The sequence below is a fragment of the Salmo trutta genome, chromosome 25, assembly GCF_901001165.1.
Source record: "Salmo trutta chromosome 25, fSalTru1.1, whole genome shotgun sequence".
In the NCBI taxonomy this organism is placed as follows: Eukaryota; Metazoa; Chordata; class Actinopteri; order Salmoniformes; family Salmonidae; genus Salmo; species Salmo trutta.
In genome coordinates, this window is record NC_042981.1 from 4,448,894 (window position 1) to 4,463,808 (window position 14,915).

The window sequence follows — 14,915 nt, forward strand, 5'->3', positions numbered from 1 at the left end:
CTCTACAACCTGAACCCTGCATAACTGCACAACCTGAACCCTGCACAACTACACAACCTGAACCCTGCACAACTACACAACCTGAACCCGGCATTACTACACAACCTGACCCCGGCATAACTGCACAACCTGAACCCTGCAGAACTACACAACCTGAACCCAGCATAACTACACAACCTGAACCCGGCACAACTACACAACCTGAACCCGGCATAACTACACAACCTGAACCCTGCATAACTACACAACCTGAACCCTGCACAACTACACAACCTGAACCCGGCATAACTACACAACTACACAACCTGAACCCTGCACAACTACACAACCTGAACCCTAAATAACTACACAACCTGAACCCTGCACAACTACACAACCTCTTGCTCAATGTTGCTAGTTATAGAAGTTGTGTAGTCTAGTTGCATCACCCCAGTGTAGAGTGGAGTCAAGTGACAGCAAAATGAATGTGTGTGATCTAGATTGTGTGATCTAGATTGTGATCTAGATTGTGCGATCTAGATTGTGTGATCTAGACTGTGTGATCTAGACTGTGTGATCTAGATTGTGTGATATAGACTGTGTGATCTAGATTGTGCTGATCTAGATTGTGTGATCTAGATTGTGTGATCTAGATTGTGCTGATCTAGATTGTGCTGGTCTAGATTGTGCTGATCTAGATTGTGTGATCTAGATTGTGTGATCTAGATTGTGTGATCTAGATTGTGTGATCTAGATCAGCTCTGTGCCTCACCTTGTTCAAACGGATCCCCTGAAACACATCCAACATCTCATCAGTAAAATGACAGAGATCTGAGTCACCACACTGGCTCTATGAACTCTGAATCTGTAACCTTTGACCTCATTGAACCATTTGAAACATTGCATCATTATTTAATCTCCATTATTATTTTATATCTTTACTATGTCAGAACAAAAAGCTGAATTATCAAGCTGACGGGTAAGGGGTGGAAATCAGAACTAACGTCTTGGTAGCTATTACGATATCAGCCAATGATATCAGCCAATGATATGAGCCAATGGTATGAGCCAATGATATGAGCCAATGATATGAGCCAATGATATCAGCCAATGATATGAGCCAATGATATGAGCCAATGATACGAGCCAATGATATGAGCCAATGATATCAGCCAATGATATGAGCCAATGATATGAGCCAATGATATGAGCCAATGATATGAGCCAATGATATCAGCCAATGATATGAGCCAATGATATGAGCCAATGATATGAGCCATTGATATGAGCCGATGATATGAGCCGATGATATGAGCCGATGATATGAGCCAATGATATGAGCCAATGATATGAGCCAATGATATGAGCCAAAGATATGAGCCAATGATATGAGCCAATGATATGAGCCAATGATATGAGCCAATGATATGAGCCAATGATATGAGCCAATGATATCAGCCAATGATATGAGCCAATGGTATGAGCCAATGATATGAGCCAATGATACGAGCCAATGATACGAGCCAATAATATGAGCCAATGATATGAGCCAAAGATATGAGCCAATGATATCAGCCAATGATATGAGCCAATGATATGAGCCAATGATATGAGCCAATGATATGAGCCAATGATATGAGCCAATGATATCAGCCAATGGTATGAGCCAATGATATGAGCCAATGATATGAGCCAATGATATGAGCCAATGATATGAGCCAAAGATATGAGCTAATGATATGAGCCAATATGAAACTCTTCTATAGGTGAGCTGAATTTTGAGTTTATTATTTTCTTGGACATTCTCTCTATTCCGCTTTTCGGCCTGATCCTGGGGACCCAAAGGGATTCTACTCTGCTACTCTGAGACTGGTACTGGTACTGCTACTGCAGTGTGTGGTATGAGACAGGACTGGTACTGGTACTGGTACTGCAGTGTGTGGTATGAGACAGGACTGGTACTGGTACTGGTACTGCAGTGTGTGGTATGAGACAGGACTGGTACTGCAGTGTGTGGTATGAGACAGGACTGGTACTGGTACTGGTACTGCAGTGTGTGGTATGAGACAGGACTGGGACTGGTACTGCAGTGTGTGGTATGAGACAGGACTGGGACTGGGACTGCAGTGTGTGGTATGAGACAGGACTGGGACTGGTACTGCAGTGTGTGGTATGAGACAGGACTGGGACTGCTACTGCAGTGTGTGGTATGAGACAGGACTGGGACTGCTACTGCAGTGTGTGGTATGAGACAGGACTGGTACTGGGACTGCAGTGTGTGGTATGAGACAGGACTGGTACTACTACTGCAGTGTGTGGTATGAGACAGGACTGGTACTGCAGTGTGTGGTATGAGACAGGACTGGTACTGCAGTGTGTGGTATGAGACAGGACTGGTACTGCAGTGTGTGGTATGAGACAGGACTGGTAATGGTACTGCTGCGCTATGTGGGGATCAGACCAGAACAGACCGGACCGGACCAGACCAGAAGCTCTCGCAGCTCTGAGAGGCCCAATGCAGACTACAACACAGCACAAACTACAACACAATGCGGACTACAACACAACGCGGACTACAACACAATAACACAATGCAGACAACAACACAATGCAGTCAACAACACAATGCAGACTACAACACAGCACCTGTGTTATAATTAGGGATGCACGATATATCGGTGAACATATCGGAATCGTCCGATATTAGATATAAATGACAACATCGGTATCGGCCCGATGTCTAGTTTAACGCCGATGTTAAAAACCTATGTCAAAGCTGACGTGCATACCTATATAACGTAGGTACATGACGTAATGACGCCACGTAAAATTTAGCACTACACCTGCAACACAGGATTCCTAACCTAGCCCACAATGTCTGCTGTGTGGATCGAGCAGTCAACAAGTCGAGCAGTCATTTGAAAAAGTAAGAACATTTAAGCGAGACAACTCAGCCAAGATAATGGAATTCATTGCCCTTGACAATCAACTGTTCTCTGTCGTGGGTGATGTTGGCTTTCGCTGACTGGTCGAGAACCGGTACACACTACCAACTGCGCTATTTTTCAGATGTTGCCCTACCGGAGTTACACAGTAATAGCATCACTGCTATTAGCTTCACGACATACATTCATACAAAATATACAGTAGCACTGTCAAAGCTGTACAAAAAAGTCTGCAAACAAGCAAACACCGGCCACAAACAACGTGTTTACAATACCGCGTTGGTAATAAAGCATCATTTGTTCGACCGCAACTTCTGAGGTAGCTAGCTTTAGCTTAGTTCCTAGCTATCCCCAATACAACCAGCCTGAAAACAACGATCAGTAGAAACTGCAATTATTTTTCATTACGCTTAACAATGATTTAGGAATCCTTGTGAGTAAGTATTAGCTAGGTTGCCACTTGTTGTTCACCTATTGAAATTGAGCTTTATTTCATGAAAATACATTTTGAAAATAAATGTTTTATTTTGAAAGCTAACCGCAAAGTCCACTATTGTGGCTAATCCTTATTGTGGCTAGCTTCACATAGATGGGTCATTAAATAAGAACTGTTTTATAAATTAGGGTTATTTTAGAGGATGACACCTACCTATATAGTTAGCTAGCTAACTATAGCTACTGAAACAGATTATGTTGTTTTGCTATGTTTTTGGGGAAGAACATTGTTTGTATCCATGAGCTAGCTAGCTTGTTTTATGACCAGCACTGTAGGTGCACGAGGCAACTTTACCAGCATCATAGCATATGTATCAATGAATCGTTGTGAAATACGATTGATAGTGTAATCAATGTGTAATAACTATGTGAATAAAATAATGAACGAGTTAAATTATTATGTGACGTGCAGTCATATTCAGGTCCTGATTGGTCAACAAGCTTATTTGACACGTCGAATAAGCTTGTTGACACGCAAAGACCCAAACGGTGCAATATAGAAATCCTGATTGAGAATGAAACGACTAAACAAATAAACAACCAAACAGCACAGCAAGTAAGTGAAAGAAATAGGTTTTGATGTTTTACTGGTAATGGGGACATACGTAAATGCCAACAAGATAACTTTTTGGTCAGTGTGGTGTGGTGTGGTGTGTGTAACCTTTATTTAACGAGGCAAGTCAGCTAAGAACAAATTCTTATTTACAATGACGGCCTACCCCGACCAAACCCAGACGACGCTGAGCCAATTGTGCGCCGCCCTATGGGACTCCCAATCACGGCCGGATGTGATACAGCCTGGATTCGAACCAGGGACTGTAGTGACACCTCTTGCACTGAGATGCAGTGTCTTAGAGCGCTGCGTCCGTGTGTGTGTTAACTATTTAACTGTACTAGAATGCTTTAAAACGCCGCAAAAAAAAATTAAATAACGGTTATCGGTATCGTATTTTTTGGTCAAGGAAAATATCGGGTATCGGACAAAAATGTCTTATCGGTGGATCAGTAGTTATAACGGTCAAACACACCTCACAATCAGCCGTGTAGGCACTGGCTGGGTAGCCATCCAATGGGTAGCCAGGCCCACCCAATAAGATTGTCGGTGTTCCAAACGAGACATTGTCTTTTTTGTCGAAAAATGTAAACACCATCAGACAGAATTACATAGCAAGCAGTGCTCTGGAATGACATTCACTCTCACGGGATGGGTGGCCAAAAATAACTAACTGAAAGCCACACCCCCAATAAGGCAATGATCACATTGAGGCATATGTCACTGTATTTCTATGGTTACATGTACCATGCCACTGCCTACTTCATTTGTTCATTTAGCAAACAAGACAGCTGATTATCCAGTGTCTTTATCACAACTATATTTGAGCTTTAATTTAACATTTTCTGTCAGCCTCGTAGCAAAATGTGTAGAATAGCATGAGATTAGCTATAAAACTGCACATTTTTCTCTTTGACCCATGGCAAAATGTGTAGAGTTGCAAGAAGTTAGCTGACCACCCACCCACTCACTCACCAACTAATGTCTGGCTACGCCCACTCACCAACTAATGTCTGGCTACGCCCACACACCAACTAATGTCTGGCTACGCCCACTCACCAACTATTGTCTGGCTACGCCCACTCACCAACTAATGTCTGGCTACGCCCACTCACCAACTAATGTCTGGCTACGCCCACTCACCAACTAATGTCTGGCTACGCCCACTCACCAACTAATATCTGGCCACGCCCACACATCAACTAATGTCTGGCTACGCCCACACATCAACTAATATCTGGCTACGCCCACTCACCAACTAATGTCTGGCTACGCCCACTCACCAACTAATGTCTGGCCACGCCCACTCACCAACTAATGTCTGGCTACGCCCACTCACCAGCTAATGTCTGGCTACGCCCACTCACCAACTAATGTCTGGCTACGCCCACTCACCAACTAATGTCTGGCCACGCCCACTCACCAACTAATGTCTGGCTACGCCCACTCACCAACTAATGTCTGGCTACGCCCACTCACCAACTAATGTCTGGCTACGCCCAGTCACCAACTAATGTCTGGCTACGCCCACTCACCAACTAATGTCTGGCCACGCCCACACATCAACTAATGTCTGGCTACGCCCACTCACCAACTAATGTCTGGCTACGCCCACTCACCAACTAATATCTGGCTACGCCCACTCACCAACTAATGTCTGGCTACGCCCACTCCCCAACTAATGTCTGGCTACGCCCACTCACCAACTAATATCTGGCTACGCCCACTCACCAACTAATGTCTGGCTACGCCCACTCACCAACTAATATCTGGCTACGCTCACTCACCAACTAATGTCTGGCTACGCCCACTCACCAACTAATGTCTGGCTACGCCCACTCACCAACTAATATCTGGCTACGCCCACTCACCAACTAATGTCTGGCTACGCCCACTCACCAACTAATGTCTGGCTACGCCCACTCACCAACTAATGTCTGGCTACGCCCACTCACCAACTAATGTCTGGCTACGCCCACTCACCAACTAATGTCTGGCTACGCCCACTCACCAACTAATATCTGGCTACGCCCACTCACCAACTAATGTCTGGCTACGCCCACTCCCCAACTAATGTCTGGCTACGCCCACTCACCAACTAATATCTGGCTACGCCAACTCACCAACTAATGTCTGGCTACGCCCACTCACCAACTAATGTCTGGCTACGCCCACTCACCAACTAATGTCTGGCTACGCCCACTCACCAACTAATGTCTGGCCACGCCCACTCACCAATGCAGACAACAACACAGCACCTTTCTTGTAATAGTCTTTCCCTCTGTCACACCCCTGCAGCCTTCATCTCCCTCTCTCTCTCTCTCTCTCTCTCTCTCTCCTCCCCCTCTTTCTTTCTCTCTCTCTCTCTCCTTCCGCCTCTCTCCCCCTGCCGATCTCTCTCAGACACACACACACACACAAATCAACTACAGACCCGGGAGTACCAGAGGCCCCATGAGGAACATGCTGATCACTCATTCCCAGCTTCCCCCTCTCCTGGGCTGCCTCTTCCCCCTGCCTGGGCCCCTGGAGGACCCTACCCCCTGGAGCCCACCCCCTGGAGCCCACCCCCTGGAGCCCACCCCCTGTAGCCCCCCCCCCGGAGCCCACCCCCTGTAGCCCCCCCCTGTAGCCCACCCCCTGGAGCCCACCCCCTGGAGCCCACCCCCTGGAGCCTCCCCCTGTAGCCCACCCCCTGGAGCCCACCCCCTGGAGCCCCCCCCTGTAGCCCACCCCCTGGACCCCACCCCCTGGAGCCCCCCCCTGTAGCCCACCCCCTGGAGCCCCCCCTGTAGCCCACCCCCTGGAGCCCACCCCCTGGAGCCTAGCAGTACACACACACACACACACACACACACACACACACACACACACACACACACACACACTGGAGCCTAGCAGTACACACACACACACACACACACACACACACACACACACACACACACACATACACACACACACTGGAGCCTACACTCCGGAGGACAAACTCTGCCAAGCCTTGACACACCCTCTGGCTGGCTTCTGACTGGTGGGGAAACACTGCCTGGCTGGCTTCTGACTGGTGGGGAAACACTTCCTGGCTGGCTTCTGACTGGTGGGGAAACACTGCCTGGCTGGCTTCTGACTGGTGGGGAAACACTTCCTGGCTGGCTTCTGACTGGTGGAGAAACACTGCCTGGCTGGCTTCTGACTGGTGGGGAAACACTTCCTGGCTGGCTTCTGACTGGTGGAGAAACACTGCCTGGCTGGCTTCTGACTGGTGGAGAAACACTCCCTGGCTGGCTTCTGACTGGTGGAGAAACACTGCCTGGCTGGCTTCTGACTGGTGGAGAAACACTTCCTGGCTGGCTTCTGACTGGTGGGGAAACACTTCCTGGCTGGCTTCTGACTGGTGGAGAAACACTTCCTGGCTGGCTTCTGACTGGTGGAGAAACACTCCCTGACTGGCTTCTGACTGGTGGGGAAACACTTCCTGGCTGGCTTCTGACTGGTGGAGAAACACTTCCTGGCTGGCTTCTGACTGGTGGAGAAACACTGCCTGGCTGGCTTCTGACTGGTGGAGAAACACTTCCTGGCTGGCTTCTGACTGGTGGAGAAACACTGCCTGGCTGGCTTCTGACTGGTGGAGAAACACTTCCTGGCTGGCTTCTGACTGGTGGAGAAACACTCCCTGGCTGGCTTCTGACTGGTGGAGAAACACTTCCTGGCTGGCTTCTGACTGGTGGAGAAACACTTCCTGGCTGGCTTCTGACTGGTGGAGAAACACTGCCTGGCTGGCTTCTGACTGGTGGGGAAACACTTCCTGGCTGGCTTCTGACTGGTGGAGAAACACTTCCTGGCTGGCTTCTGACTGGTGGAGAAACACCACTATCAGGGAATCACTGCAAAGGTTCAATGATCTCAATCGACAGATCGGTCAGTTAGGAGTCCATTCTACTGCAGCAGTCAGCAGTACACTACAGTTGCAAATAGAGTTGCACAATTCCGATAATATTCATCAAATTCTCCTGTCTTCTTGAAATCCTGGTTGGACGATTCCTGGAATTACGTAACCTACACGGTACACTACAGTTAAAGCTGTGTCCATCATGACGTAGACCTCAGTGCAGATTACAGTACATTACTGTAGTGCTTCTGCACAGTCAGTGCTATATTCTCCAGAAAACAGACAGCTAGGACTTGCCTCAGCACCAGGGCTCTCTATTGCACGCAACACACACAGGATGACTGTAAAGAGGGCTTGATGAGAGAGAGAGAGAGAGACAGAGAGAGACAGAGAGAGAGAGAGAGAGAGAGAGAGAGAGAGACACACAGAGAGAGACAGAGAGAGAGACAGAGAGAGAGAGAGAGAGAGAGAGAGAGAGAGAGAGAGAGAGAGAGAGACACAGAGAGAGAGAGACAGAGAGAGAGAGAGAGAGAGAGAGAGAGAAATTAATGGAGACGTTGTATATGACTTAATAAAAGGTGTCATTGAGTCTCCTACATCAGCATCCAGAGTAGACTGTGTAGCAGCAGCAGGTGAAATAGAGAGAGCAAAAAACATGCCATTCAGCAGACGATTTTACACAAAGCGACTTACAGTCTCACAAGAATACAATTTACGTATGGATGGCCCCAGCGGGAACCAAACTCTGAACCTTTTGTGTTGCAAGCATCAAGCTGTACCAACTGAGCTACACAGGATATCTGCATAAACAACTCTACTTTTACTGTTCTACTATATTAAGGCTCTTGTGTACAAGCCAACATAAGTTGATACCGGTAGTGTGAACAATACCAAAACCCATTGTTAAATAAATAGGGAAAACCCCATTTTAAATAAACAGGGAAAAATACATTGATCACCACAATTTAAATGGTCGACCCAGATCTCATCCCACCAACCAACCCTCCCTGGTGAATTTATAATAAAATATCACAATCCCACCAAACAATCCACATGTAATGTTGCCTCCTGCTAGACAACAATCAGTCACCAATCAATCAATCCACTAATCAATCAATGAACCAACCAATCAATCAATCCATTAATTAATTATTCAGTCAACCAATCAATCAATCAGTCAACCAATCAATCAATCCATTAATCAATCAATCATATTAAAATTAAATAAAAGTGTTTCTCTTACCAGGTCTCGTCGTTCCTGAACTCCAGTTCTCCGTAGGTGTCCTCAAAGTCCTCCCCTCCTCCCTTGGCGATCCCCTCCATGGTACGATAGGGCACAATGACTGTCCCCCTCGCCCCCGAAGTCCTCAGCACCTTCACCTCCATCACGCCCACGCTCTCGCTCACCTGACAGGTGTTGCTCTCGAAGGTGAATATCCCGGCGTGGTCGTCGTCCAGGATGGTAACTGTGGCGACGGACGGGAACCCCAGCAGGGCTTTAGGGTACGGGAGAGAGTTGGGGGACAGTAGCGTCTCATCTTCGTCTGACTCCAGGACGCGCACGTTGCTGAGACGCACGAAGAAGTGCTCGTCCTCCTCGAAGATGTCGTCATCGATGATGCCGATGCTGATCTCCTTGACGATCTCGCCGGGCTTGAACACCACGGTTCCCTCGGTGAACTCGTAGTCTGCGCCGGCGTTGGCTGAGCCGTCCTCCGTCTTGTAATCCACGTAAATGGTATTGGCCATGTCGCCGCCCTTCCTGGAGATGGCCAGCAAGACGGCGCCGCAGTTCTCCAGGCACTGGTACACGGCGGGTTCGAAGGTCATCCGTGACACGTACTCCTCCACTTCCTCCCCCACCACACACACTTCCTGTACGCTGGCGCTCCTCTTGGTCTGCTCCGCCACGTGCTTCTTCAGGATGTTCCCGGCGCCCGTCATCATGCGCGTGGCCTGGATGCGGTAGAAGGCTCTGCTCTTCTGCTGGTGGGACAAGGCGTAGTAGTTAGCCATCTCTACCAGCTGGTCCATCTCCTTCTCTGGGTGTTTCTGCTTCAGGTCCTTCAGGATCCGGATCATATCCCGCCGAGACTCGTCCACTTCTTTTCCCTCGATCAGGCTGATGAGGTTATTGGCGGCGCCTCCATCGTGGGCGAAGTGGGAGTTGACTATCTTGCCGCCGCCGTCCATCATCTCGATGCCCTTGGAGCGTTCGTGCTCGGTCTCGATGATGACGCCGCGGTGGTTGTCGGTGCGGTACTTCTTGTGCATGAACTTGTAGAAGAGGAGTCGTCGATCGGCTACCCAGGCCAGGATGACACAGATGGGGAAGAAGGCCAGGGTTAGCAGCCCCTCCCATATCTGGACCACGTTGGGACTGAACACCGCCAGGATCATGTAGAGCCAGATGTAGGCGAAGATACTCCAAGCCGCCGTCACAAAGAACACTCTGAGATGTTTCACCTTCCTCGTCTCTCCCTCGGGGATCACAGACACACACAGGCCGATGATCACGAACATGTTGAAGGCAGCGCTGCCGACGATCGTAGACGGCCCCAGCTCGCCAGCTACGAAGTCGTGTCCGCAGACTTCGATGACAGACAGCAGGATCTCAGGGGTACTAGAACCCAGGGCCATGAGGGTCAGGTTGGAGACCGTCTCGTTCCAGATTCTAATGGTAGCGGTGGTGGTCTCTCCGTTGGCTCTCTTAATAATAATCTCCTTCTCCTGGGAGGTGATGACCTCAATGGCCGCCATGAAGCGGTCTGCTATGATGGACACTCCCAGGAACATGTAGATCATAGCTACAAAGTAGACGATGACTCTGGCCATCTTATCCCCCATGGAGGGGTCCTCAGGGTACCAGATGGGCAGGACGATTCCTGGCTTGCACCTGGACGTGCCCTCGGAGCAGGTGGCATTGTGGGAGTCTGTGGTGGCGGGGCTGGGGGTGGTGCGGGCGCCCTCTGCGCACTTGAAGGCTGCGGCCACGGAGAGCAGGCCCAACCAGAGGCAGGCTTGGTAGGAGGAGGACGACGACGACCCCGTCCTGATCTCCGGCCCCGGCCTCGTCAGCCTCGGCCTGAAGCGATCCATCCACCCTCGGGGGTCCTGGGGGTCCTTACCACACTGAATGGCCCTCTGGGATCCAGCACTGGGCTGTGGCTGGTACCTCACAACACCTGGAGAGAGAGAGAAAGAGAGAGAGTGAGAGAGAGGAGTGAGACAGAGACAGATAGAGAGGGAGAGTGGGAGAATGAGAGACAGAGAGACAGATAGATGGAGAAAGAGAAAGAGAGAGAGAGAGAGAGAGAGAGAGAGAGAGAGAGAGAGAGAGAGAGAGAGAGAGAAAGAGAGAGAGAGAGAGAGAGAGAGAGAGAGAGAGAGAGAGAGAGAGAGAGAGAGAGAGAGAGAGAAAGAGAGAGAGAGAGACATTAATGGAAGTTAAAGATAATAATACTGTATATTGTGCACTAAGAGGTCCCAGAGCTTTTTTCAAAGTGTATGGGTTGAAGCAGGCCAAGCTATTTGATATCAGCAGGCCAAGCCATGTGGTATGAGCAGGCCAAGCCATGCGGTATCAGCAGACCAAGCCATTTGGTATCAGCAGACCAAGCCATGTGGTATCAGCAGGCCAAGCCATGCGGTATCAGCAGGCCAAGCCATGCGGTATCAGCAGGCCAAGCCATGCGGTATCAGCAGGCCAAGCCATTTGGTATCAGCAGACCAAGCCATGCGGTATCAGCAGACCAAGCCATGTGGTATCAGCAGGCCAAGCCATGTGGTATCAGCAGGCCAAGCCATGTGGTATCAGCAGGCCAAGCCATTTGGTATGAGCAGGCCAAACCATGCGGTATCAGCAGGCCAAGCCATGTGGTATCAGCAGGCCAAGCCATGTGGTATCAGCAGGCCAAGCCATGTGGTATCAGCAGGCCAAGCCATGTGGTATCAGCAGGCCAAGCCATGCGGTATCAGCAGGCCAAGCCATGTGGTATCAGCAGGCCAAGCCATTTGCCAGAAATTGAGCTATTTAATGAAGTGCGTGTGTCTCTGTGTGTGTGTGCGTGTTTAAAGGTCCAATTAGCCTTCCACTATGAGGAATATCAATGGCCTTTCTTCCATACCACTGTATAAAAGACGTGATCACCAGACCTCAGTGACTTCTAAGCTTGGTGGACTGGAACACGAGTTTCTATAGGTCCCACATAGCTCCCTATTCCCTATATAGGGCACTACTTTGACCAGAGACATTTCTTACACATCTAGTTTCAAATGCTCAGAAATGCTCAACTCTGTAAATGACTATGAACATTGTGGATAACATTATTTTCTGCTTAAAATCATTTACAGTTCATGGAACCCTTTCAGAACCCAGGTCTTGACTGCTCTCCACTGGTCTCCACTGCTCTCCACTGCTCTCCATTGCTCTCCGCTGCTCTCCATTGCTCTCCACTGCTCTCCATTGCTCTCCGCTGCTCTCCACTGCTCTCCCCTGCTCTCCCCTGCTCTCCACTGCTCTCCACTGCTCTCCATTGCTCTCCGCTGCTCTCCACTGCTCTCCCCTGCTCTCCACTGCTCTCCACTGCTCTCCACTGCTCTCCGCTGCTCTCCATTGCTCTCCACTGCTCTCCACTGCTCTCCATTGCTCTCCACTGCTCTCCATTGCTCTACGCTGCTCTCCACTGCTTTCCACTGCTCTCCACTGCTCTCCACTGCTCTCCACTGCTCAATACTAATCTCCACAGCTCTATACTGCACATGGAGAACAGTTAGCCATACATGCCACACGTTAATGTGAGACCAAGGCTTCAATCACTGAGGGACATCATGGCTTACGGACAATTCACTCGACTCTGCTATTTAACAACACAGCTTTTCCATTGTCCGTATGGATCAAATGTCAGAGTCTGGTAAGAGTAGGGGGGTATGTTTCCTCATCAACAATACCTAGTGTACTGAGGTTGAAAAACATCTCGAGCTCCTGTTCACCCGACCTGGAGTTTCTGATGTTAAAATACCGACCCCACTATATACTGAGGGAATTCACATGTGTTGTTATCACAGCTGTGTACATACCGCCATAAACAAACATCAAGCTGCACTCAGTGAACTGTACAAGAACATTTGCCAGCAAGAATCCTCTCACCCGGAAGCAGTCTTTATTGTCATGCTAGATTTTAACCAATGAAGTTAGCAGAACGAACCCTGACGACTCGGTGGCGCGACGTGTACAGGGCAAGCAGGTACGAGCTCCATAACCATTAGGGACACAAAAAAGACAATACACGCTCAAACTCGAATTGAATAACTCAGACTCACGGACCGATGCATGTGGCTAGGACTGCAGGCTTTCACAGACTACAAAAGTGAATCCAGCTGTGCCTACTGAAGCCTCCCTCCCAGACTATGATCACACGGAGGCAGACAATACCATCCAGGAAGGCTCTAGATGCTCCGGACGACAAGGTTCTATTGTACCCACCAAGCTTCTTCTCAGATTTGCATTGTTAAAATCCCCCAGCTACAATAAATGCAACCTCAGGATATATGGTTTCCAGTTTACATAAGAGTCCAGTTTACATAGAGTCAGGAAACAGAGGAGGGAACACGCCCCAATCCACATCAATGGAACTGCAGTAGAGAGAGTCAGCAGTTTTAAGTTCCTCTGCGTCCACATCACCGAGGACTTGACATGGACCAACAACACCACCACTCTTGTCAAGAGGGCGCAACAGCGTCTCTACTTCCTAAGGCGGCTGAAGAAATTCGGCATGCCACCCTCCCCAGATCCTCACCAAATACTACCGCTGCACCGTCGAGTGCGTCCTGACCAATGGCATCATGGCCTAGTTAAGGGAATTACTCCATACACGACCACAAGGCCCTCCAGCGGGTGGTGAAGACGGCTCAGTACATCACTGGGGCTGTGTTCACACCCATCCAGGAAATCTACGTGAAACGGTGCCTGAGGAAGGTCTGCAGCATCAGACAGGAAACTACTTGAAACGGTGCCTGAGGAAGGTCCGCAATATCATCTAGGAATTCTATTTGAAACGGTGCCTGAGGAAGGTCTGCAGCATCAGACAGGAAACTACTTGAAACGGTGCCTGAGGAAGGTCCGCAATATCATCTAGGAATTCTATTTGAAACGGTGCCTGAGGAAGGTCCGCAATATCATCTAGGAATTCTATTTGAAACGGTGCCTGAGGAAGGTCTGCAACATCATCCAGGAAACTACTTGAAACGGTGCCTGAGGAAAGTCCACAGCACTATCCGGGGTCCCACACACCCCAGCCACAAGCTGTTCTCTCCCTTATCGTCGGCCGGAGAAAAAAAATGTACCAAAATGATACCACTGCAAAACATTTTTTGTTGGTGTTGCTAAAGTCAGAGAATGGCACTTGATACAGACAGATAAACTTAGCTACTGATCTTTTCAATCATTGGGCTTTTTTTTTGTTGTTGTTCAATATCATTACATTAGAATTTTCTACATCAACATTTTTCAGAGATAGACATGTATGCATTACTGAATCAATCATACAATCAATTTGAATTTTTTTATTTTTATCAAACTAGCTACATAACATAATGGTAATAATTTATTTGAATGGTAAATCTCTTTTGATAAACTGGGTAAATTAAGATAGCCTGGGTCTATTCACAGTACAGGTGAATACATATTTAATAGGAGTGTGTCATGCGTTGAGTTATTGAGCTTGTTTTGGCTGATTTCATGAAGCTACAGATGCTTCCTTCCATTTTGGGACTTATTTTATAAAAATGTGCGCTGTCTCTTTAACCAATAATGACCTCATTCATGAGACCAAATATACGAATGAATAAAGTTTTTGGTGGCAATCAGGTTTGAAATCAGCATATTTTTCGTTACGGTTTGCATATTATCAAATATAAAATACTAGGCTAGTAAACTGATGTTAGCTTTAGCTGTCAGCTAGCAAGGGAAGTTAGCCATCAAAGCTGGAAGCTACTGGTATCTTCTTCCACTGTAAAGTGTTCTGGCCTGTATGGACATTGCTTAGCGACAGTA

General features: G+C 48.4%; 1 protein-coding gene across 1 annotated transcript in view; it reads right to left on the reverse strand.

The window, feature by feature from the left end:
- Positions 1 to 11,046, reverse strand: part of LOC115161885 (sodium/calcium exchanger 3) — a gene marked incomplete at its 5' end in the record, with an annotated part of 117,363 nt that extends 106,317 nt beyond the window's left edge. Inside the window, 1 exon segment of the mRNA XM_029712693.1 lies at positions 9,105 to 11,046. Within this exon segment, the coding sequence (XP_029568553.1) occupies positions 9,105 to 10,960 (1,856 nt within the window).
- Positions 11,047 to 14,915: the final 3,869 nt, after the last annotated feature.